Raw genomic sequence first — 26,652 nt, 5'->3', positions numbered from 1 at the left:
CATCTTACTACGGGGTGTATGGGTGATGGTGAGGAGAGGGGGCGAACGCTGCTTTATCGGCGGTGGTGCGTGGTAGTGACGTCACGACGGCCATCTTACTACGGGGCGTGTAGCTGTCAGCAACACATGACGTCACGGCGCGCTCATAGTGTTGTTGGCTGACGGTGACGTCATGTCGGCCGTGTGTGTGTATCTCTCACTCTGTGCTGTTTGCTAAATCATAATATTTATTACTTTAACACGCAACAGGCTTTCGCGACCAATATTATCCGCACCACACTAAAGGTTTTGGTTTAAATCGCGTATAAAAAAATAATGTGTCGTTAAACCCGCCACCACCCTACAGCCATTCAGTAATGATAGCTCAAGGGTTTGTGTCACGTCAACAAAACGTGGCAATTCGTTACTAGTTCGAGAACGACTTTTCGCTGGTGATTACAACCAGCTTTATCAAGCAATGTCCAGACTCTCCTTAGAAGTTCTCCTGTTTATTTATACTGTACTGGAGGAATCCGATGGAGTGCAAAATATAGGAAAGGTAAACAAATCACTTAAAAGTACACAGAACTCAACTATTTTATTTTACCAGGTGCAGCCCGCTGAGCTTATTTTGCACAAGCAACCTGGCCACAAATGATAGTGCAATGAAGTGGCGTATCATGTTCTAGCAGTTGTTGGAATCCCAGAAAGGCCGCGTAGCTGATGGAGTGTGTAAAATACACTTAAAATTGTACTGGTAGGAACGACCTGGTTGCACCAGCCCACAGGGGATTATTGTGTCCGTCCGTCGTGCAGGGAGGGGCTGGGTGGGGAGGGTGGGGAGGGGCAGGGTGGGGAGGGGCTGGGTGGGGAGGGTGGGGCTGGGTGGGGAGGGTGGGGAGGGGCAGGGTGGGGAGGGGCTGGGTGGGGAGGGTGGGACAGGGTGGGGCTGGGTGGGGAGGGGCTGGGTGGGGAGGGGCTGGTCACCCCGTGGCGCCCTTATAAAACTCAACGTTTAACCTACTCACGCCGGCTTGTGCCCGCCCTCACAGTCGGGCATATTTGCGGAATACACCACGCCGCCGTTGACCCTGGCCATTGACCGAGCAACCCAACGTTCCTACCAGCAGCTCCCTCCGCAGTAATGTGTTCATGTCGTGCTATAGACATCACACCACATATTAGCGATTAAAAATACTGCAATAGCAAGAATTTTACGAATTGGCGCAGGATCGCGGATAATAGGAAGAGCTCCGCGCATGCGCATTGGAGTTCACGTGACGTCACGGATAATAGGAAGGATCGCGGATAATAGGAAGAGCCCCGCGCATGCGCATTGGCGTTCACGTGACGTCACGGATAATAGGAAGGATCGCGGATAATAGGAAGAGCCCTGCGCATGCGCATTGGCGTTCACGTGACGTCACGGATAATAGGAAGGATCGCGGATAATAGGAAGAGCCCTGCGCATGCGCATTGGCGTTTACGTGACGTCACGGCGGACACACCCTGGTAATCACATTTCCTAAACCGCTTAAGCGCCGCGCTCGTGCCCGGCGCGCTGATTGGTCCACCTCTTACCCACGTGTACGCGATGAGCCAATCGGATCGGGAACAATAAGGCGACTCCCAGTGCGCTCTACGTTATCCGAATCGTTTTTGTTTGCTTGTTTGCTTGCAAGCGGGCACGGTAAGTCCGCGGTGTTTTGCAAATAAATTCGCGATAATTTTCAGTAATTTTGCCGTGAAGCACGGCATCAGTTTAGCAACTCCGCTTGTTTTGCATTACATTTGCTGAAATGACCCCTGTTTGCGGCTTGCAATAGGTCGTACATTTTGAGGCAGATCTGTCGCCGTGCGCGTTGCGCGTGTACGAGGGTTTATTTCTTTCGCCTGGCATTTGGGAAATTAAACAAAAGTACATTTAGGAAAGGATATTACCGAAGAGATGGAGCGATCACGTCAAAAAACATGACGTTTGCAGAAGCTGAGGTGGATTATTATGCATCGTATGGTCATAGGCGGCGACTCGGGAAGGCCTTCATCTAGCAGTGGATTGAACATGGCTGATGATGTCTAGCACGTTTAGTTAATTAGTTCGTGATAACAGCCAACAGGTTTAAGTAAATTTCGACGTTTCAAAGTAAACGTATCCGTATAAAAACATTGTCATTATGTAACATCCTCTGAATAATGTATGTACTTTGAAAGGTCCGTTGCTCAAAACGTCGGCTGTTTTAATATTTCCCTTGTCATGCTGTGATATTGACGAATTGTGTTGATTCTTGTCAAGTAAATCGTAAGGTCTCGTGTAAGCTAAGCCGGTTCACGCCTGGATACCCATTAGACGTGGAGCCGTTGCACCAACGCTTTCAACCACATGCCAACAACAAACGTTAGTTACTTCCCAACCTGTTTAATGTTTACTGGGTAGTGATTTCGATGGACGACTACACCATGTAATTAATCGATTATTGCAGGCTGTGTGGGACAACGCTGTGGGCAGCATAAGTCTGTGCATCAACATCCATGCTTTACTCTGCTCTCTCGCCTTCACCAACCAGCATTTAAGCAGCGTTCAAGAGGGCCCTTTCCACAGTGGATTGGCAAGGTTGTGTACGTTATGTAACAGGTGTTGCGTATTCTTCCGTGTGTCCATATATTTCCAGAGTCGCTTGTCTTCACGTGGAAGTGAATCGGCTTCTGAACAATGGGTTTCTACACGTGCGGTCCCAATGAGGCAATGGTGGTGTCTGGTAAGGGCGTGGCCTCCCATAGACGGTCTTATTACCTGTCCCTTGTCATTCGTTGTTTTTATTTGCACTAATCACTGCTTGGTGTAGTCTGTCTGATCTATCATTAGCACGGTTGGCTACGTACGGTGCGAAACAAGGTGAACATACATGACATCTGGGGAGATTCGGTTAAGTTGGAAGACTTTGCAGGCCTTGAGTGTCCATGGAGTAACGAGGTTTGGAATGCTTTTGATTAATCATTCTCCATTTCTTAAATCATTAAACTTTTGCACCGTGCGTAGCGAATCGTGTGATCGACAACAAACTAAACACAAAGAACAGTTCTAAAGAAATAAAGTTTTCAATTTAAGACAAACTTATAACATGTTTTATTGCAATTCTTTACTTTTTGTAGCAGATATGCCAACATGCAGGTATTGATGTTACGACACCTTTAACAAGAGGTCACCTTTACGACCGTGGAGAGAAAATTGTGTACAGCAACAGGAATGCAATCAGGGGATGTCTGTATGCGAGTTATTAAAATATACCACAGTGATGGAGCACGCTGAATACACTAGATAAGTACATTCTAAGGTTATTTCGGTAAAGTCACGTAGATAGAAAAAATAACAATAAAATAAGGTGAATAAAAATATCACGACGTTTCGATCGCAACACAAGCGGTGGTCATCAGGAACAGTGAAGCCTCTGAGGGTGAGCTGTTTATAAAGGTTTAGAGATGGGCCGGGGCAGCTAATGTTAATGTAGGCTGAAGGCTCTTACACCGGTAGTAGGTCTACACCAGGGGTCGGCAACCAAAATAACAAGAAGAGCCATTTCTTTCCAATTCGGTACAAAATTCTGCATTTCAAGAGCCGCAATGCATCTGAGTACATACTGTACATACGTACATATCAGTCAAGAAGCAGCCCATAAAGAGCCGCATGCGGCTCCGGAGCCGTAGGTTGCCGACCCCTGGTCTACACCAATCAAAGCATTGCACCTCCTCCATACACCCACACTGCTGACGGTGGAGGTTGACAAGAAAACACAAACCAAGTCATGACCCAAAGTGGTTGATGACATCTTTCCAATGATTGCGGAGTCTATAACCTTCCTCTCGGTTGAAATTGTCTCTGTGTCTGTATATATGAATGGCTTCATGAACGAATCTTTGTTGATAGCCAGTAGGCTTGCAAAGTACCATCGTCTTAGAGAAATCAATTTCGTGTGAGCCAGCCGCATTAAAATAATGATCAACCACGGCAGAAGTATTGGTCCTACCGTGTCTCACATCTGCCTTACGTTCATAGAATAGGAATTCCTGCAGTCACGAAAGTTTTAAGTCATAGATAAGTATAGTCGCCCATGTGGCCATTTTAATGTTCATTTTTAATGTCACAAGATGGCATTTATTTCAGTGTTTACAGCCCTTGTTTTATTTTAATTGGTGCATTCTGGGGCATAAATTTAGTATGCAAGAGTGACCCGACAAGAGGTGGCCTAGTTTTTCACATTTGTTGTAAACTGCATTGGCCGTTATTTTTGCAGGGTAATGTTTCGTGTGTTATATGAGTAGATGATCAGCTTGATTGTCGTTAATTAGGAAATGTGGTTTATTCGCCATTCCAGATGGCCCTTTTCTTAAATCAGGTTGAACATTTTGTGAGATTTTAAACAATTGTTTGCTTAGCACCTTGTAAAATTAAAGTTGTGTTCTCATGCACTGTTTCAGAATTTGCCTTTCAGAATTTGTTTAACGTTTACTAATCATGAAAGGCACAAATGCAATAGTGTCGTGTGGATACGCTAATTCTGCAAAAAACGCATCCACAGAATTGCATTTTTAAATATAACTTGTATGTATTGGATTTGAAATTGGATTTGCTTTCAAATGTCTGCTTACTATGAAAAATGTCACATGCCAGATGTTTTTTTTATGATATGCATTGACCCTGATGTACCTTAGCATTTTCTAACAAACCACAGTGGTATCAAAATGTAATTAGTGTTCTTTTATTCAAGTCACAAAGCCTGGCTCTGAATACACAAAGTAACATGAACGCAAACTGTAAAAAACATGACATCGTCCAGAAAACACTACTGTACTTCATTAATGTCAGTGCTGCGTATCCTTCACAGTAAAGTAGGAGCACTGCATTTGTAATCGGCCAATTATTTTCTTTATTTAATAACGTTGGAAGTTCGATGAGGCTGTAGTGGTTTACACGCTGGCTTACGCCATTGCAAAAACAACATTGCAATGCAAGCCTCTTGGGCCAAAAATGTACACCCATTATAATTTGGTTTTGCAGCAGTTCCTTAAGACTCATAATCTGAAATAACATTTCCAGCAATAAACAAGAAATGTTTGAAGATGGTCGTTTTAACCCTCCCTAGTGCTTCTATATTCATCAGACTTTTGATAGTGCGAGTTCTCAATCATGAATTTCATTATAGTCTTTAATCAAATAGTTTTTGTACGTGAAATATTCTTGATGTTTTAGCTACATGACTTTGGCAGCACATTACACTTTAAAACAAAAAACACAAACACATCTTTGATTAAGTAATAAAAAACTGGATTCTCAAACAGGTAGAAATGGGTATTTAAAGTGGCTATGATTACACTGAGGCCACCGGCTGATGTTTGTTTTTTAAAGGTGGTCATTAGGGAACCGTTAGCTTCCTTAAGTATACACTTGTAAAGAACCCAGCCCAGCTGCACCCTGCCTTGGTCGTCTCTCTTCAGTCTTGTCCCAGCCTTGCGCCCCGAACTGAGTTCGGGCACCGTTTTATATACACTCTGTAGGCCTCGCCCTCAATCAGCTAGTGTCCCCACGTGGACAGGCTACCTGCTTGCAATCAACTCAACGTGTGCATTCCCGAATATTCCTCCATACAGTTTCCCACGCCTACGCGTTCACTCTCAACGTGTACCCCAACCATAACTCTGATATAGTCCCCTCCACCTTCGCCACTCCCCCCCCCGACGAAAAACATAACTGTCCCGGCTTTACAGCTATCTTACACTAGGGGATGTGTATAATAACCTTAGCGGAACAACTTAGTCAATAGGATTTCATAAGGGAGAAATATATTCTCCCTGACGTATGAGGTACGAGTTTCACAAGGGGATATCATCTGGGAGTATGGGATTATTTTACATAGTTGTTGGTCAACGCTGAACACAGGCCCCTGCAAAACGGAGAGAATGGCGTCATGACTAACAATGGCCCCTGATTTTTGCAGACATGGTTAACGCAGGTTATCCCCTAGTACGACGATTAAAGGGGAGCATCCATTTACATCACAACACACAACCATCGGTACAGCAGCTCAACTGTCGCTCCAGATCTCAGTCCATCAGCGCGCGATCGAACGACACCCTCGCCCCGGTACAGCTCTCTCGCGTGTGCTTGGATGACTCCCTCCGTTGCCCACTTACTCTTCGTCTTCATAAAGGTCGTGCCTGAAAAGTGGGGTTGAAAGTGCGGAAGCAGTACTTTGCTGGGGCAGACCTTTTTCCGCCACGGCTTTTGTCGCGACACCACTGGGCTCAGCCTTTATGAACCTGGGTGATCGTTTGTGTCAATGGTTCCCTATATGGTTTCAAGTGACTCGGGTGGACTACCCATCGCCGGTGCCCCATCTAGATGCGTACACTTTGCGGGCAGAGAATTTGGATGATCTCAACAGGACCTTGCCAGGGACAGTGCAATTTTGCCGATGTGCCCACACGGACCTGGGGACAGTAACCAGGTTAGAATCCCCCCTTTCAAATGGCACTGGCGTTTCCTTTCTATTTCGCACGCGTTCCTTTGCTGATTACGATCTACCCAATTCCTCGATTGTGGCCTCCCGAGCTTCCTGCAACCTTTCCAGTGGCAATCTGAGGGAAGCCGGCCACGTGACAGATTTAGCCAGGAGACCCACAAGTTGGTCTTCAATTGTTGGCTCTGCGTCTCTCCCGTACATCAAAAAGATGGGGTAGAGCCCGGTCGACACGTGCGGTGCTTTCCAATAACCCCCTAAGGCTCCTGGGATGTGCAAGTCTCAGTTTGTCCGCTATGGCATGACACAGCATCGCAGACAGCGTGCGGTTGAGCCGTTCCACCTGTCCATTGGACTGGAGGTGGTATGGCGATGTTCACATTTTCTTTGCGCCCATAATTTTGCATACATCATGCAGTAATTTAGCGGAAAAATTTCGACCTTCGTCTGTGAGCAGTTTGTCAGGGGGAGTTTTTGTACAAGGCATATCCGTGGCGAAAGGTTTATGATATAGATGCAGCCATCTGGTCGAGACCATCCCATGGGCCATAGAGTACAATTTTCCATCCCAACCAGTAAATATTTATTATCTCTAGGCGTTTTTGGGAACGGACCAAGAGTGTCTCGCGCAACCAACTCGTTCACCCTTGATACTGAGATTGATTGTAGGGGAGGTTGTCCAGGTTGGGAAGGAGGTTTACTCTTCACACACGATTTGCCGAATCCCGTACATCCTTTGTCAATAATAACGAGATTGCAACGTACATAGTGTTTTTCGGTGACCCAGTTGCATAAGCTGTTCAGCGTGCACCTCTGACAACAACTGGTGGCACAGGAGAATGGGTACCACCAAGCAGCGACTGCTGACAGTTAAGGGTCCCATTTCATCAACAATCGCCATTTTACAAATGGCGCTCCTGGCTGTATATTCTTGGCTGTTTCGGCTGCCTGTGCGGGAAGGGACTCCAGAGAGACATCCTCCTTTTGTAAGCGGATCCATTCAGTCTGTATCAGCCGCCTTTTGCTGCGACAAATTTACTGTACACCGGCTCTAAGCGACGGCTAGCCGACGGTAACATTTCAAACACGAGCGTGGATATGATTGTGACCGAGTTTCCTGTATCTACTAACATCCTTACAGGATTTCCCCCTACCGCTCCTGCTAACACGGACGTCCTTGTGGCTGCTGCTACAACCCTTCTTGCTAAACTTTTCCATTTAGTTTTAGACGTCGGACAATTATGTCCCGTTGTGCCGCACCGGATCGCCGCGACCAAGTGGGGTGCTGGTGATGACGGTAATGAGGGTTTTGATGATGAGGTGTGTGCATCATCTGGCCGAGTGCCCGTGGTATCGCGACTGGCCTGATTTTTTCTTGGGAAGTCCTGCGTCGGTGGTCGGAGATAGCTTCCTTGTGCCGGTCGACTTCACCCTGGCATCCTCTTGTGATATGGCCCGGTTTCCCGCAGCGGTAGCTTGCAGTGGCGGCTCGGGACATTTCCACTAGATGCGGCATTTGTGAGTGACCTGAAAAGATGGTGTTCTAATTTAGAAAAGCCTCATCATGTTATTGGCCTTCCCGTCAAAGTGATATAACTGGCTTTTACTAACGGTAGGCATTTATAAACAATACGAAACGAAACCACAAAGCACTCAAATGCTGTCCCCATGACCCTCAAGTCCACACTGCACAACTCCTTTGACACTGCCAAAAGCCTAGAGCGTGTAGGCCATGACCTGCTATATTTGTACAGTGCAACCTAGCGTTGTAATTACAGCCATGGGCACCTTTTTCACTGCACTGAATGGGTCTCAAATGGCGTGGCTAAAATGCTAAGCTAATCACAAATAATTAAGGGATATCTCTCACTCGTACGCCTTCACAGCCGCCCCGAGACCTCCCCGAGGCACAAATCAGACTAACAGCAGGTTTCTAATATAAACCACTTAAAATGTTATCTTCATTATACAGTTCACGTTGAAGGAAATCATATTTAAACATTTTAAACACAAAACAATTTGTAGCAAACTATCTCCAGCTGCTTGGTGAGGCGGCGCCCCAACGCTTCGAGTGGACGACCACGCCTGGGTAGCAGTTGATCTCCGGTCGCTTCCTTGCTCCTCCCCGGCCCCTCCTATGGTCACTGCTCCTGTCGATTGCACCTTGGGTTGGTGAACTCGCGAATGGCTACGCCATCTCCCCCAAGGTAGCCTGAAGATCGCTGGCCACTTTGGGTCCGGTGGTCGATGTTGTTCCCGATTGTTCTGTATATTCCCGGGTTCCTCCATTCTCCGTCGTCTCCGTTATCTGCGCCGCCATGAGGATCGGTGCTTTTGCCTCATCATGTGCCCGGAGGCATCTCGTGAACCACAGCGAAGTCGGGTCACTCTCCGGCACGATGGGCAGTACAATTCCGCTTCTTTGGAGGAGGCCCCGTATCTTCTCCGCCACCAGCGCGTCTCTGGCCGCCTCGTCCATTCTGGGGAACGTCACCTTAGCGATTTGTCACGAGGGCGCTATGGAAGGCCATCGGCAGCTTGTTCTCTTCTCGCCGCCGGTTTGGGAGCCGTTGCCTGGCGCTGGATGGCGGGCAGAAAATTTCCGCGATCTCTTCATAGGCCTGTTGTAGCGTGGCGCGCTGAGCCTCCGGGATGGTGCAGAAGGCCGTCGGAGCCCCATCATTGAGCACCGTGGGCAGTGCTCGGAGGGCCTCTTCTTCATTCCAACCCGCTGACCCTGATAGCCGCTTTGAAGTGCTTGATGAAGGCCACCCAGTTGCCTCTGGTGGCCGCAAACTCTTTGATTGGGCCAAGTCTTTGTACTCGCTCCGATGGGTCTGCGGCGGCGGCTCTGGTGGTGCGGCGGCAGTCTGCGGTACAATCGGGGACCCCTGCTGTACAACTGGGTCGAAACCCCGCTTTCCTCGCTACGAAGAGCAGCTCCAACCCGTCGATGTCAGCTCGCCGCCCCGCAAGGAGCAGCGAATGTTCCGGCTCTCTCGACTGTCAGTCTGCCGCGTTGCGAGGGGCGGCAGCTGCTCCGTCCCGGTCATGTCGGCTCGCCGCGTTGCGAGGGGCGGTGGCTGCCCATACTGCACCTCGTCGACCCGGCCCAGTTCTCTCTCGTCGACGATCCTCCTTATGAGCCGATCGATCGACAAGGTGAGGCGATCTATTTTGTCCGCCAGCTGTGTCTTCACCCTTCATCTGAGCTCTCCAATTGAGCTATCTCGGGTTCTTCCGAGAAAGTGGCGGGCCTAGCGAGGCCCGGCTCCCGCTGGTATCCGAGTCTCGGGGTCCTGGGGTGCTTAGGGATGGCGCCTTCTCTTGTTGTTCAGCTCCTCTTCGGGTTCTTTGTCGGGATGTCACAGATGACATCCCACCGCTGCCACCAGTGTAAAGGAGTCCCTTGGAGGCATCCATTTTAACAAGGGTAAGTCTTTATTTCGGTGTAGTTAGTCGGTACAGCTCCATTGAACCCAGCCCAGCTGCACCCCACTTTGGTCGTCTTTCTTTAGTTTTGTGCCCCAAACTGAGTTCTGGCTCCCTTTTATATACCCTTTGTAGGCCCTGCCCTCGAGCAGTTAGTGTCCCCACATGGACAGGCCACCTTCTCTCAATCAACTCAACGTGTGCATTCCAGAATATTCCTCCGTACAGTTTCCCATGCCTACGCGTCCACTGTATCTCAACATGTACCCCAACCATAACTCTAGCATACAGTCCCCTTCACACTGTTGAGGCCATGTTTAATTTCTTGTGATACTACACCAAAACGCTTTGTGAATGAGTTAAATGATGATGTCACCCTGCTGCTCTATTTAAGACTGGGAGCAAGCAAGTGAGGGCTTCGCTATTCCGGCAAGTTGCCCGATGATGCTGGATGTAATTACCAGCGAAACGTCGTACTCAAAAATTGTAAATGTTTTGGATTCACTCTTCAACACACAGGTGGGCTAAAGTAGTGAAATATTTGTCTTTTGTCAACGTGACACTTTTTTATTGATTGGCCGTGTTGGGTGGTGGAGGGTTACGACACGTTTATAAATAACGCGATCTAACCCAAAAACGTTGATTACTGAAAAGCTTTGTTATCTGGCAATTTACCATCCAGAATTCTCTATTAACCGGCATCTGTCATAGACGGCAATATAATCCTTAATGTATCCGGAAAAATTCCGACAGCCATCTGTCGTGCGCTTATCATAGATCTGTTGTTTACGGAAGCTTCAGTATGTAGTCCTGACTGTTTCTCTACAATCAACTTAAAATGCTCTACAACTGACTGGCGAGTACCTCTGCAAAAAAAGAGTAGCATATTTATAATATCATAGTTAAAACGCAGGCTTAGTTTATTTCTTGAAAAGTTTTAGGTACTTGGAAAATTTGGTGAACCATCAGTTTAAACTGGCATATGTGATTAATTGAGCTTTTGCTGTGCTATCGCCAGGCTGTGGCCGTTCCCCTCCCATCACTATTACAGGTGGCCGAGTTTTCGTTTGGCCAGTCATCCAGCAATTGCAAAGGTAAGAATTCACATTTTATTTTCAGCTGCGTCATTCATTGTTAACTTATATTAGTCTCATACAACGATAACATCCTATGAAGCTTTTTGGCTGTCTGAATTTTTTTCTTCGAGGCTGTTATCGTTTGCCTTTTATGTTGAGAAATATTACATTCGTGTTATTTGAGAGAGTATTAATTCTGATGTATTATGTGGTATTTGAGGCTGTACAGGTGTCTAAAGCTGCGTTTGTAATCTGAAAGCAAAATAGCTTAAACATGATTCCAAAAGGGGCATTGAAAGAGCCACCATTTTTATAATATTCAAATTAAACTATCCTTTTGCTGGTTTTGGATCGCAAGCTTTACAAATTGCACCACGCACCATTGTTATGGTGCATATTGTGCTCCACCTGGTTGGCAAGTAAAATCTGTTTTTTAAGTAGAATGTCTAGGGCTGAGCTCTGAAATTTTTTCCCAGACATGAATTCTGAAAACTGTTGTCAATGTGCAAATCGGATAATGTATTAGAGAAGAATAATCAAAAGCAGAGTGCTTTGATAAAGTGGAGAAAAAAATACTATTATACTGATAGTATTTTTTTAGGAGTGGTGCATGTAATGGTGCGTAATTAATAGAGGATTAACGTAGATACTGGTGGGCGAGGAGATGTTGACGAAAGGTGAATCGCTGTCATGAGGGGGGCAGGGTCTTGGGGCTTCAAAAAATATTCCATGACAAGTTGAGCCCTGCAAATGTCATCGTGCTAATCTCCATAGTTTACTTGGGAATATTGCTGCCACATTATAAGACAGAAGACCTTTACTATATCTGAACGATAAGCTTCATGTCTAATGTTCCGGAATAACAAAATCATTTTGCATAGGAAGAGGTAAAAGGCAATTCAACATTCCTGAAATGAATTCATTTAAACTGTGTTGCCTTGTCCACCTCTGCAGGATTTCTCTCAACACCATGACTCTGAATGTGAGGAGCGAGAAAGTTTACACGCGACAGGGCGTGCCCATCTCGGTGACGGGAATAGCGCAGGTAATTGAGTATTTAAATGTGCAATGAGGGATTTTATGTGATAATGGAGCAGTTGCATGTGCGTCTATGGCTGCTTGTGTATGTGTGGTGGAGTGGTAGGGTCGCGGTTAGCGCGTTGCGCTACGAACCCGATGACCTGAGTTCAATTCCCGCTCATGGCCAACACCAGTGGCGATTATCTGAACCGGTCCTGAGCCTCACCTAGTTTGACTCGGCCTCGAAAGAGTACCTGGTGCTGTGTGTAAACATCGCCATGAGGGAGACAAAGGCAGTTGGGCATGGTGCTGACCACCCACCCCCTCGCGTGCCGAGCCGGCCTTCATAGGTGCTCGCTAACAGCACTTGCCCGAACAGTATGTTAAAGGCTATACGGGGGATCGTTGTCTTTGTTTGTATATGTGCTGAGCGTTGCTTCAGTGGAGAGTGTATCCCCCACTTTACGTGGTAGATGAGTTCCTAAAAAGCACACAAAACTAATTTGCATAGCATAGAACGCACAGTCACCCAACCCAGAATGCACTTCATGAATTTAAACTGCATATTGCTAAATTTGGGTACAAATAGGTTAGCCACATATACACAATCGCACAAAACAAACCCGCTTAAAGTGAGGGAAACGTGGACTATGCTACGATCCCATTGACCTGAGTTTCAGTTTCGGACACCGCTAACATCAGTGCCATGCATAGGTAGACTCGGCCTTAAATGAGTACCTGGTGTGATGTGCAAACATTAGGGAGACAAAGGTGGTTGGGCATCGTTCTGACCACACCACCTTAATTAAAATAAGTGGCTTCGCTTAGCTTAACCGTTTCTTTGTTCCGTTTTTTTCTTCCGATTCCGTTCCAATTATTGTCATCAGAACGGAATCGATTCTGAGCGGAATCGCATCGATTCTGAATGGAATCGGAAGTAAATGGCCATACGGGAGGGCGTTTGGTAAAGTTTTGGTGCCAGCTATCATAAACTGTGTTGCTACAGTTCTCTGTGGTGATTACAATGTTTTTAAAAGCAACGGTTATATGCCCCTCTAAATAGTATTTAAGCCGAGCCGCTTGTGCCTGCCTCAGATTCAGAGGTGAACGGGGGACCCACCCTGCAACTTGCAGACATCTCGGAACGGAAAATGGTTAATAGGAGCTCGCTAGCATTACTTACTCCCATCAGTCTATTAAGATCATAGGGATATTTTATTTGCCTATATAGTGTTCATTTAGCATGGTGCTGACTGCACCGCTCTCATGTGTTGTGCCATTCTTAATAGGTGCTTTCTAAAACCACTTACACCTACTTTTTAAAGAAGGGATCCTTGGCTTTGTATGTATGTGGTGCCTGTTTCAGCAAATGCTTTGTCCGAAGAGCAAAGTCACAGTGTGGGTTTCAAAGCATTTAGCGTTTCACCAGTGATGCGATTGTAACATCTCCTAGAGGCATAGTTTGTTTTGGAGAGAGCCATTTAAGAGGTTTTTGGTGTGAAGTTAATTTAGCCATGACATTCACTTGGGCTTACATTCGATGCAGACACTGGTTCTTTTAAGTATTACCATAGTCCCCTATTTATGAGTAATCAAGCCAGTGCACCCATTGAATGTTTTTGAAGAAAATACTTCGTTTTAGTGACGCATTACATATTATTAATGTTCTTGCCATTCGTGATATCATGCAATGATGGGTTTTTATATCTTGGTTACTTGTTTTTTAACCAATTTGTCCAATTTTAAGCAGGCAAAGCTTATTAGAATGCATCAACTTAACATGGGGGGTCTAGGCTGCTTTGAAATTGTTATTTTAATTTCAAGATTGTTTAGTTGTCTTGTCATCTCCTGACAAACGGTTACTTTTACCACATTATCAGGCCTTATTTTTTTGCAATGGATAGTACACCAGGGCAATTGCTTGAATTAAATTGTGAGCCATTGCAGGAATGGAAGAATGCAGTCTATACACACAAGCTATAGGCTATATCTTCTTGGTTCTTTCGGTAAAGTCACGTAGAAGGGAAGTGATAAAATAATAAAAATAAAACAATAAAATAATTCTCACGACGTTTCGGCCACAACGCAAGCAGCCGTCCTCAGGTGAAAACCAGGTCCGTCGAGGCGACAGAGTCTGAATGAAACAGCACACGAGCTTGGAGCATATATATAAGCTGGGCGCCTTGACAAAGGAATTTGCATATCAAGAGGAATTTAGCATATTCCTTTGTCAAGGCGCCCAGCTCATATATATGCTCCAAGCTCGTGTGCTGTTTCATTCAGACTCTGTCGCCTCGACGGACCTGGTTTTCACCTGAGGACAGCTGCTTGCGTTGTGGCCGAAACGTCGTGAGAATTATTTTATTGTTTTATTTTTATTATTTTATTACTTCCCTTCTCCGTGACTTTACCGAAAGAACCAAGAAGATGAATCCCTGCAGTCACGAAAGCTTTAAATCAATCTATAGGCTATACTTATCTCCTTTCCCCTATAACATAAAATACTCGTGGATTAAACGGTTGCAGAAGCATCACTGAACAGAAACTTACTTGAAACAAAAACAGCCTTTGTTCATACAAACGTAGACCTTCGGATATTGTAAGCGTTTGGCATTAATGAGCTCAAAATTATTTTGCATTGGTATACATAACAGGTGACATCACGTGGACTGAAAAAAATCTGTAACAGAAAACATAAAAAACACATTGCTCTTTTCTGCTTTTCACTTTACGATGCCCATTCCCGAGCTGTGATAACGTGTCTTTAATGGGTTCAACTGTGTCACAACTGTTGTATCTTGGCTCGCAGGTGAAGATACAAGGACAAAACAAGGATATGTTAGCAGCTGCTTGCCAGATGTTTCTGGGAAAAGGGGACGAGGAGATAAGCCAGATCGCTTTGGAGACACTGGAAGGACACCAGCGTGCAATCATGGGCAACATGACCGTGGAGGTGGGTTTACTTCACTTAAAGAGACTGGCTTCATCGTCACCAGGCTAGGTTACTCGTTTCTGTGTTTTAAAAGCTGCAGTTAATGCAAAAAATAGATCCCTGACTTTATTAATCACCATTATCGGTTATCTTATTCAAATTATGCATGAATAAAATATCAAAGCGCAAATTTTAATAAAGAACTAGGTTCTTCTAACCGCCAGTGAGGCATCAATAGCCTGAGCTGCCATTTTGCCATTTCTAATTAACAACCATGAACCTGAGCTATATTGAAAGATGTCTGTTTTCCATTTAGGTAAAATGACAGATGAGGGGAATGTTTTTTTTTACAATGGGAACATTTTCCATGCACGGCAGCGCGAAACGCTGTCCTGCGTGTTTCTGCTCCATCTTTCTGTTCCTGATCCTGTGCAGCTGTAATCTGCCATAGTCTTGAGACGTGTCCCAATTGCGTCACCGTTCCGCCGCCGTTGTTATCTGCGAGGTCGACTGTCACTCCTTTGCTGATTTTGTCTGTCCTTTAGTCTGGCTCCTTTTGTTCCACGTACTTTTCGCGGCATTGCGGGCACGGGACTCGCATTTATGGTGTGGCCTCTCATTTGCCATTCTTCTGTGCAAGTGTTTCTCCTGTCTGTCTTTAATTAATTTGGAGTGCACATCATGATGCATTACACTGGTCAACACACTTTTTCTGGCATAAGGTATTCCAACGGGTTTAAGGTAATTTTGGGGTGCTGATTTCAAATCTGGCATCAGTTTTTGTCTATCACATCAGGTTTTTGAGATATCAAATATTGCATTTTCAATTAAAACTGCAGAAGAAAAATATTAAATAAATGTGGATATCTACATAAAATGATATTATAAACACACTATCCTAAAAATACAGCACCATACTAAAGCAGCCACTGACTCGCAACAACTTGCAATCATAAGTGACAGAGTTAATTTCGGGTAAAATCAATGAAAATGGGGTATGCCGATAGCATAAAAATGAGATGTGTTAGAGCAAATCTGAGATCAGATTTGGAATTAGAACCCTGAAATTAGTCTAAAACAGCTGCAAAAGTCCAGGCCAGAAACATTTTTTGTTGTTGACCAGTGTTATTAAACCGGCTCCTGCTTTTAGGAAATCTACAAGGATCGTAAGAAGTTCTCCCAGGAGGTGTTCCGCGTGGCTTCTTCTGATCTCCTCAACATGGGCATCAGCGTGGTGAGCTACACTCTCAAGGATGTCCGTGACGATGAGGTAAGGGTGCGGCATTTTCTTTCTGGGTTCTTGAAACGTGCGCTCTATCTGGTTCCTATCCATTGAGTAATTTTGGTTCGTAACACTTGTGTAAATTTTGTAGCTTTTGACTACGATGCATACTCGGCATATGAAGTTTTAACCTACCACAGCAATTTGGTAAATTGCTACATTTATTGAAGAATAATACATTTTTGTCAAATTTAGTTTTGTCGTATTTATTCAAACAATTCCTTTTCTTTTGTTGTTTCAGTTTAACTCCATTAACCCAAATGGAATAAAACTGCACATACTTTGCATGAACCATAAATAACACACTATCGTACAAATTATTCCACGAACGTATCGTGAGTGTAAGAATTGATGTTAATCTACTCAGTTCTTGCATGTTTATTGCGTGACTCAACTGTAATTGAGTTTATTTCATTCTTTTAATCCCTTGCTTATTTCACTCCAGTAAAAACATAATTTACTATTAGCTGATCTGTTTTACAGTGTTGTAGTATCAGTTGAATTTAATTTCAGTTTTATTGTATTTTTTGCCTTAAATGTAATTATGCTTAAAGAGTTGAAGGTGCAGCTTTGCAATTTCTGGCTCATGCTGATGGAACAGCCTCCAATAGCAGGAGCTCGAGAGAGAGCGGTGGCTCTTAACCTCTTTTGGCTCCTGTACCCCTTGTTGAATTTTGTTTTAACCGAGTACCCCCTTGCCTGACCCAACATGGTTCTGAGAAATAAATTATGAATTGATAAACATCAATATTTGATCTTCTTGGTTCTTTCGGTAAAGTCACGTAGAAGGGAAGTAATAAAAGACCTGATTTCACCTGAGGACGGCTGCTTGCGTTGTGGCCGAAACGTCGTGATAATTATTTTATTATGTTTTATTTTTATTCTTTTATTACTTCCCTTCTACGTGACTTTACCGAAAGAACCAAGAAGATGAATCCCTGCAGTCACGAAAGCTTTAAATCGAAATCAATATTTGAACCAATTCTCAATTTTGTGAGATATCCTAACTGGCTAGTTACTGCAAGCGAATAATATATTTTTTAAATGGACGCTCTGCACACGTGACGTTATTTGTTCACCCTCGCTGGTTACTCTTGGAAACCACATTGTTTACGATTATTGAGTTTAGAAAGGTATTTTTTTTATATCGTTCTATGTTACCATATGGATTAAAATGTTGTAGTCATTTTATATTCGCAGATTCATACGTGATTATTCACCAATGACTCCCGTGTATAATATAATTTCACACATTTATAAGTCACCTCACTTTGCCCCCGCGTACCCCCCGGTTGAGAACCACTGCTCTCGAGAGTGTATTTGGGCCTACCTATCCTCTGTAATAATCTAATATAATTTTGAGTGAAGTTTAATTATTCTCAAGTTGTTTTATATGTATTAAATAGTTACACCGATTCATACCACACTTGCGGTTTAAGCTGCGTGAGTGACAAACGCGCACACGTGCTTGTCTGTGTGATGGCACACAGGACTACCTCAAGTCACTGGGCAAAGCACGTACAGCCCAGGTGCAGCGAGACGCACGCATCGGAGAGGCAGAAATGAAGCGAGATGCCGGCATCAAGGTGGGTCGAAGCGCGTTACCAGAGAGACGCGCACAGCTTAGAAAACACCCACGGAATGGGAATTGAAAGCTGCAGTATGTACGTATGTGCGTACATATGTTGAACTTCTTTCGCGCCGTACGTAGCCAACCGGTAACCATTGTTAATCGTGTAATGTACATGTTTTTCATTACAACATGTTATTCTTGGTCCATTTTTAAGACTTGCAAAATGGGCATTTGTCATTGTTTACTTGTTGAGCAATAAGCTAAAACTGTGGGAGTGTGCACTTGTTGGGATATTCGTGTCAAGGCACAATTTGCTTTTGGGGCGTGGGGGAGTCTTTATATAGTAGTGATGAATGCGTGTGTGCGTCATCTTCCTGCAAAACATGTTGTTTTTTATGGTTGCCCATAACTGATAACTGACCATGCATATGCCACAAGTCACGCACGTCCATGGGCCCTTGCAGGAAGCCATGGCGGTGGAGCAGAAAGTGGCTGCCCAGTACCTGAACGAGATTGAAATCGCCAAAGCTCAGCTCGAGTTCGAGCTGAAGACGGCTGCCTATGACATGGAAGTCAATACCCAAAAGGCACAGGCGGACCTGGCTTATCAGCTGCAGGTGGGTACGAACAGAGAACCATAAACACAGACAATACTTTTCGATTTTAAGCTTTCGTGACTGCAGGGATTCATCTTCTTGGTTCTTTCGGTAAAGTCACTTAGAAGGGAAATAATAAAATAATAAAAATAAAACATTAAATTATTCTCACGATGTTTCGGCCTCAACGCAAGCAGCCGTCCTCAGGTGAAGAACAGGTCTGTCGGGAAGACAGCGTCTGAATGTTTTATTTTTATTATTTTATTATTTCCCTTCTACGTGACTTTACCGAAAGAACTAAGAAGACAGACAATACTGTTTTAAAAGTCCTGCCCAATAAGCATTGAGGCAGTGCTCTTCTCCTGTTTATAGCACTGAGCCAATGGTGGACATACCACAATCTTATGTCAGAGGTGATTTAATCCACAGGACAAATGCTGTTGACTTAGCGAAAAGTTTTTATTAATTTTATCGACCTGGAAAGGATAATATGTTGAGTCAGCACCTCACCAGGATTTGAACTCGCAACCTTCTGATTGCAAGCTGCTCGTTCTACCGCCGAGCCACCGGGCTGGATCATAACATTTCAGCACTTGAAACTAAACAATATTGACAACAATTTCATGCTTTAAAGACATTTGTGACAAAGTTATGTTATTGAAGATGGCATGCATGTGCCACGGTGGCGAGATGTTTACTCCCTGGCCTTGTATACAGGAGGACTTGGGTTTGATCCCAACCCTGATGCGTGTATTTGGAGTTTGAATGTGCTCCCCATGGTCGCGTGGATTTTTATCTGGTTCCTCCGGGTTTTCCCTCCACATTTAGAAACATGCGTTTAGAATATTTGGCTGTGATACATTTTACATAATTAGCCTCTTCTCTGAGCTATCATTTGTAGCCAGGACGCTTCTGGAAAAGAGCTATATAGCTTTGGGCCTTTTCTGGTGAATTAAAAATGTGGTTAGTTTAGTTTTTAAGTTATCAATCATTCTTACATTGGAAAGAAAGGCGCAGAAAGGCATGGTTTATGTGCTGGCTTGATATGAATTCTGGAACTGCATCGTGTGCCATCGCAGGTGGCAAAGACCAAGCAGAAGATCGAAGAGGAGAAAATGCAGATCCTGGTGGTGGAGCGCACCCAGCAGATCTTGGTGCAGGAGCAGGAGATTCTGAGACGCGAGAAGGAGTTGGATGCCAAGATCAAGAAACCGGCTGAGGCGGAGAAGTATCGTTTGGAGAAATTGGCTGAGGCGGGAAGGTGTGTGCGTACATGTGTTTGAAGAGTGGTTGCGTGGTGTTTATCACACGACACTTATAGTTGCACCAGTCTGCATTTCATTCCTCACGACACACTTCATTTGCAAATGTATTCGGATGACATGGGGCCTCGTTTAGGTTGACTGGGATTCCTGGCATAGTATCAGCAGCACAAATGCGGAGACAAAGGAGGCTGGGTGTGCATTTTGATGACCCCTACCAGCCCATTGTGATTGTAAGTCAAAGCAGTTTCTCTCGCACAGTACTAGCCCCGAAATTTCAATGTAATCTATCAACTGCTGGATGAAGATTTCCCCAAGCCTTAGCCACAGTCTTGCCATGCTAAATCCGCCCAGCTCCTGCACATGAGCTAATTTCACTGCTTTATCTCTGCAGTGCAAACATCCTTTTGGACACTCTCCATCTTCTGGTTACCACTCCAATTTTGTTCTTGATTACCTGCCATCTATTTCAGGCAGGTGTCCTGTCCAAGTCCACTTACCTTTCTTAAGAGTCAATATGTTTTGTGTTTCCTCATCCACGTGTGTTCTTCATCCCGAGTGTCATTTCAAGCATGCACCGCTTCTTTGCACACTTTTCGTCATTTGTCCATTTTCTTTGTCAGTGTATGTTAAAGATTCAAATGCCATGGAAGGTGTTTCATCTTCATAAAAACAAATCATATCCAATTAATAGGGGATGTGGGCAAGGTTGAAATATGTTTGTAAAGCTGTACTTGATAATGAAATTAACATACCAATGTGCCCCAAAATATATACTAAAAAGGCTATCTGCATGCATGTGTAGTGACTGACTCAGAGACACTAAGAGTAGGAGACACTCTGTTTATTAACACGGCTTAACAGTTAACACTTGGTAACTACGGCTCCCAGTCAGGACGGCTGGTAGACTTCCTGACTGGCAACGCCGAGATGGTGACGGCTGAGACGACGGTGAAGACTCCAGCAGCAGCACGACGGGGACCCCCTCACTCCACACGACAGCCCCGAGCTCCCCTCCCGGGGCCCCTCTTTTACACTCAGCGTGGCCTGGCTCCATCCCCGGCCACGCCCCCTTCTGGAACCTTCTAGCGGGTTCTCGGTGTGCCCCTTCCGTGACCTTTCCCCTAGATCCCTCTCTGGCCTATCACGTGACCTGCTGTCAGTCAGGGCTGCTGTAAGCTGCAGATCCCCTTCCCTGCCAGCAGCCAACGCTCTGCTGCTACGTGACCGATTCTATGTCACTACACGTGTAAGGAATGCAGATTATAATCTGGCATGTTAAAACTCACATGGGTTATACGCACTACGACGGTACTTTTTACTCGTATGAATTTTTTGTATATTACTTGATTGTCGATCAAACTATTGTGTTAGTGGAATATGTCGGCAGTCCCGTAAGTGGTTAAGTTTGTATTTTTTGTTGAAGGGTGTTTGATTCATTTAGATAATATTTGTGTTCACGAATACTTTTTCTTAGCTCTTGGCATCATGTATCAAGTTTTTGTCAAATCTCAACGTCGGTCCATCACCACGGGCTGATTGAGCGTTAAAAGTGATAAAGGTCAGCCATTCTGAAAGTTTTTTTTCATTTCATTTCATTTTTCATTTATTTGGTATAGCCCTGTGAGCCATTCGGCTCTTGAATCGGGTTAAACCGCAACAAACAAACAAAAACATGAACAAGAAAACATCTTAAAGTGACTGTGACTATGCTGAAACAGAAAAATACAGGAAAAAGCTGCAATGTCTTCCAGAAAAGAGATCACAGTGGTGAGTCCTATATGGGCAGTTCAATGCATATCCCTGCTACCATGCTTGTGTTAATGACCCTTGGGAATTATTTATTTGCAGAGCTCGCGTGATAATGGAAGCGGAAGCAGAGGCTGAGTCCATAAAGGTAAGAGGTTTCATATTTCCTTCACCATTTGTGCAGTGCTTTTAATAAAACAGTTGAGATATGCAAAGATAACTGCACATCGTTTTTATCATTTCTGAGATTCCTATATACGTTTAGGCAATAATTAGTGCCCAGTGTATTTGGTGTGGGTGTGTGTTGGTAAATATTTGAACAGACAAATTGTGTGCCCACCCCTTCCATTGTCTCAAGCTGCACTAAGCATGCCAGCAGCACTTGTTTTGGTGGATGGTTGACGTCTTCATATTGTGTTCTGCTCCCTGTCACGTTGTGTGTGCGCATAGATCAAGGGGGAGGCAGAGGCTTATGCCATTGAGGCCAAGGCCAAGGCTGAGGCAGAGCAGATGATGCAGAAAGCCCAGGCCTTCAAGGACTATGAAGAGGCTGCCATGGTGGACCTGCTGCTGGAGACATTGCCTAAGGTTCTCTCCCACAAACAAAGTTCCCCCGTATAGCCTTCATTGGCTATTGGGGGTGGGGGGGGGGAGGCAAGTGCGGGTAATGAGAACCTATTAAGGCTTGCATATCAAATTAGATGATATGGCCAGCACCATGCCCAGAGCCAGTGCTAACGTTTACACGTAGTACCAGCTACTTATTTAAGGCTGCGTTGACCAAAGCAAGGCACAGGATCATTTCTGATATCGCTTTCCACCGACGTTGGCCCTGAGCAAGAATTGGAACTAAGGTTGTCAGGTTCGTAGCACTGCACGCTGACTATTACACTACTGCTCGCACACACATGCACACGTACATACACACACTGACTCAGCATCGCACGGAGATCTCGTGTAGTAAATTATTCCCCATTGGTGACACCTTAAATATAACATACTAGATCAAATTCATGCTTGTATTAAAATGTTTTAGGCCGAATAGCTTTATGAAAATCCCATAATAATTTATAACTTAACTGAGGGTGCACATTTATAATAGTTACTATGAATATATTTTACAACTTCCTTACCAATAACATAAAGGAATTATTTACGGTTGTACCATTTGAGTATTACCAGTACAGTATAGACATTCTACCTCGCTGCCAAAAATTACGATGTTTCTTTGCCAGGAATAGCAGCAGCAGTAGGGAATGTTTGTCATTCTTATCGGCATTTCAGCGTTGCCAATTATGTTTATCTTTTTTTTCCCCTCCGACTCTGCGATGGCCTGCAGATTGCCACAGAGGTTAGCCAGCCACTGAGCAAGGCAAGGAAGGTGACGATGATTTCCAGCGGTGGTGGGGAGGTGGGAGCCTCAAAGCTGACGAGCGAGGTGCTGGACATCATGAGCAAGCTGCCCGAGAGCGTGGAGAGACTGACCGGCGTGAAAATCTCGCAGGTTTGGAGCGCGCCGAATTTTGTTCCGGCATCTTGCAAATGTCTGGCAGTGCTATCTGCAGAAATGGGTTTCTTTGTGCACGGTGGATGTAAAGTCGAGCGATGTGTTATTATTGTGGCAAGAGATAATTTGCCTCAACTTTATCTCGTAATAGCATTTCCTTTAATGAGTGCATACCAACACGTAACAGTGTGCAAGTGTTGTGTATGAAGAAAGGGATTTTGTGCAAGTGTTGAATATATTTTTACACTTATTTTTTTTGCTAACGTTACAAGTGTCTGAAAAACCTCTAATACACCTATTTTTTTATACGTTGTGAAAGCCAAATTGTCTTATGGTTTTTACATTTCACAATACATTTAGATAATGCATGTTATGGGTACTATTAAATACCCTTTTACATGCATATAACTTTCTGTTATTGAAGGATTTTCATATGCTTTCTTCCATTCTGTCTGAATTACCTTTCTGGCCTCTGTAGCATTCTACCCTTCTTTCCCTCCCCCAAAAAAATTGTCTAGCTGCACATATTTAAATAATAATTGTTTGTATATAGCGTCGTTCATGCAAATTGTTTCTCATAATTGCTGAGGAACCACAGGCAAGTTCGAAGGCAGCCAGTGTCAACAGTTGTATGAGCTCTGTCATCCTATTTATATCAAGATGTTTTCAGCTAATTAACGAGTGTTTATTTTCATGGGAGGAAAGCGGAGAACCCAGAAAAAAACCCACGTTTGTAATTATACGGTGTGAGATTTAGATGCTTTATAAATACAAGCTGTTGTTTGTCATTGTAAATGTGTCAATTGCATTCTATGAACAACCTGTTTAGTGTTAATTAAGAGCTAAATGCTAGTCGTTCTCTGTTTATTTTACAGATTGCAAGAATTAAGTGAGCGGAACTGGATCAAAAAGAAGTCCTATAACCTGCTTGTTCTACAGCACTGTTACCTCTCATAGCTTTTATGGTGATCTTTATTGGTGTGCAGAAGCCAGATTTGTGGTTTTTGAAAGTGAGAAAAAAATCCAGAAAACATGGTCATAAAACATAACTTGCAGACTATTTGATTGTTATGTTTTAACGTGGCATTTATCAACTGTGCAGCTAGTTGGATAATCATAATTACACCCACAATTTCTCAGAAAGGCTTTTATAACCTTTTACAATTTATAATTGCAGAGCCCTAACAAAATGTGTAATACGCTTTTTATATTGAAGCTTTGCCAGGAGAAAAGCAGCAAATGGCAGATAAAATCGTATTGTGCTTTGTTGATTTTGAAGTGATGGAGTATGCATTGACATTGTTTTTAGAAATCGCCTATATTTCATCACCAGGTAGTGCTAAGGCGGTATGCGCTTTAAGATCTATAGGATGAAATGCGCATTATAAATGTGAATTAATACTGCTAAAAGGTAATTTATTAATCATACATTTGCAGCCAAATTAATGTGGTAATAGGTGGCTTCATTTTCCTTTTCAATGCCATTCTGTCTCACTACACGAATCGAATGACTTGTTGCATTGACTGTTTTGTTAGGTGAATGAGGACGATGTAGAATTTAATTTGTGCTCGTTCAGAAAATTGGCGCTATGTTAAGAAATCTGTTTCTCGAATTCCATTTCAGACTTGCCCTTCCGACATATTCTCGCCATCATTGTGTGGCTTTATTTGGTCACTGGAGGGCGCCCTTGATGCTTAAGAAATTACACAAGCGTGAAGAAGAGAGTTATAAACAGTAACGCTAGCCATTTACCTCGTCATAATTGTAATCTAGTTTAGCTCTGGCGCGTGACCGAATAAGTATTATTGGTTTTGTCAAAATTTGTTACTTCATATTTTAAAAAATAAGGTCTTAAGATGTCATTGTCTGCGTGTTTTGTGTTTCTGTGCCCCTTGGCTGCTGTTTTAATGGCTTGCAGAGGTTTTTTTTAATTGGGTGATCAGGAAGCCTATGTCCAGGTGTTGTAATACTTGGTAACAGCTGAATGCTCTAGCGTTGAGGGAGGTAATTGCAGTGTGTGGTGGCATCAATTGAATTGTGCATAATGACCTTTTTACCTTGATTTGGAAATGTCAGTCGATTCAAGTTTAACTCAAGAATGTGGTTTTTGTTTTAAACATTTAAACTTCGTAATAAGTAGGTGGATTTCTTAAACATTGTGTGTTTAGACATAGCCATGATTGAGTATACTCACATATTTAAAGGTAATAACAATGGACTGCAGGACTGTAACGTTACTTCTGTCTGTTGCCAAAAGAGCAGTTTCAAGCACCAGGTGTTGCCAGGATGTTGAAAATGAATTGCCGCCTTCTTCCTGTGCATTTCAAATGACTTGTAGACTACATTGTGGTGTTGGCAAACTTGACACCACCCTAAGGCCTGCAACATCAAGTAAATCAACTGCGTTTTGCAGCTCTGGACTAGAAATATCAAAGCCGCAACAATTTGCATGTTTGAGAATACATTTTCCCCTTTTTTCTGGCAACAAAACAGCTGTGTTAAGATGTTAAAACACCAAACTGAAACCTTTTTACAAGGAATCATGTCTGCATTAACCACGATACTTGCGATCGGAATGCAAACATAAAACATACTCTGATAATATATGCATTGTTTTTTAATCAGTTTCACCTAGTGTGGACCAATCAGTTTAAAAGACAATGCATATATTATCAGTGAGTTTTTTGTTTGCATTCTGACCACAGGTATTGTGGTTAATGCAGACATGATTCCTTGTAAACTGTTTCAGTTTGGTGTTTTAACGTCTCAACACTTGTTTGTTTGCCAGAAAAAAGGGGAAATCCTATTCTCATATTTTGGTACTGGCCGAGGAGGTCTCATGAAATTTGCATGTTTGTGTGTTGAACACGTAAGGTTGTATGCATGTGTTTGCTAACACTAGATCTAAATATGGTGTTCACCAACCGACTTAAACCATATGTGCCCTATCACTAAAACGTATTTGCTTAAATGTTAGTGGAACTTGTAGTGTTTTTTTAGTTGAACACGTAGGCTTTGTATTATGCAAGTGCTTGCATTGTGTTTTGTGTATTTTGAATGCTTGTAGTGGCCGAAGTAAACCTGTAGTAAAAACTATACAAGTGAATTTGTGTTGGGTTATGTTTCAATTTAAAGGAACTTGTCACCAGTATGTGTTTGCAATCAATAGGTGTACTTGGCAACGTGTGAAGACCCCTAGGTCTTCGAACTGGGCGAAGACCCTGGGGCCAGCCCAGGCCACGCTGGCAGGACTATGTCGCTCGGCTGGCCTGGGAACGCCTGGGAATTTCCCAGGAAGAGCTAGAGTCTGTGTAGTAGTGTATAGTGGTGTACGGTGTAGTTTAGTGTATAGTCTAGTGTATAGTAATTTATAGTGTAGTAGTGGATAGTAATGTAGTGTTCGAGTCTGCCGCGACCCTCAAGGGCAAGCGGATTGAGAAACGAACGAACTTGACAACCTGCTGAACATCTCATGGCCATTTCCCACACTAAGTGTCACGGGAACTGATGGGATCTTTGGTTGAACTGGAGTTGGCAGAATTGGGGCTGCTCACAAATCATGGCTAATAGTCATTCTCCAAACATGTGTATTGATGCACGTATTGTGCTCTTCAGTCGAGTGTAACATTTGGCTGCTGTAGTGTCTTGAATTTTTACAGTAACTCGTAATAATTGTTATCGGCCTGGGTGGCTGGATTAGTTTTGTGTTTCATCTGCAACTGGGTCAGGGC

The 26,652-nt window shown here is 43.9% G+C and overlaps 1 protein-coding gene across 1 annotated transcript; it reads left to right on the top strand.

Moving 5' to 3' along the window:
* Nucleotides 1–1,599: 1,599 nt before the first annotated feature.
* Nucleotides 1,600–26,027, top strand: FLOT1 (flotillin 1). Its single transcript, XM_061550881.1, has 13 exons — nt 1,600–1,669; nt 2,649–2,735; nt 10,942–11,017; nt 11,954–12,044; nt 14,829–14,972; nt 16,102–16,221; nt 17,724–17,819; nt 18,271–18,423; nt 19,482–19,663; nt 21,516–21,561; nt 21,864–22,001; nt 22,753–22,917; nt 23,796–26,027. The coding sequence occupies exons 2-13, from the start codon at nt 2,690–2,692 to the stop codon at nt 23,811–23,813; spliced, it is 1,275 nt and encodes a 424-aa protein (XP_061406865.1). The 5' UTR covers nt 1,600–1,669; nt 2,649–2,689; the 3' UTR covers nt 23,814–26,027.
* The last annotated feature ends 625 nt before the right edge of the window (nt 26,028–26,652 follow it).

Source organism: Lethenteron reissneri, chromosome 13 (assembly GCF_015708825.2).
Source record: "Lethenteron reissneri isolate LAM-NWPU_2019-01 chromosome 13, ASM1570882v1, whole genome shotgun sequence".
Classification (NCBI taxonomy): domain Eukaryota; kingdom Metazoa; phylum Chordata; class Hyperoartia; order Petromyzontiformes; family Petromyzontidae; genus Lethenteron; species Lethenteron reissneri.
This window is presented reverse-complemented; position numbering and strand designations above follow the sequence as displayed.

What these genes read in the sequence shown, in the direction of transcription:
- FLOT1 (XM_061550881.1), top strand. Translation starts at nt 2,690, where the DNA reads ATGGGTTTCTACACGTGCGGTCCCAATGAGGCAATGGTGGTGTCTG. An exon ending in AGCGAGATGCCGGCATCAAG is followed by an intron (nt 17,820 to 18,270) that starts GTGGGTCGAAGC and finishes GGGCCCTTGCAG; the next exon opens with GAAGCCATGGCGGTGGAGCA. An exon ending in CAGAGGCTGAGTCCATAAAG is followed by an intron (nt 21,562 to 21,863) that starts GTAAGAGGTTTC and finishes GTGTGCGCATAG; the next exon opens with ATCAAGGGGGAGGCAGAGGC.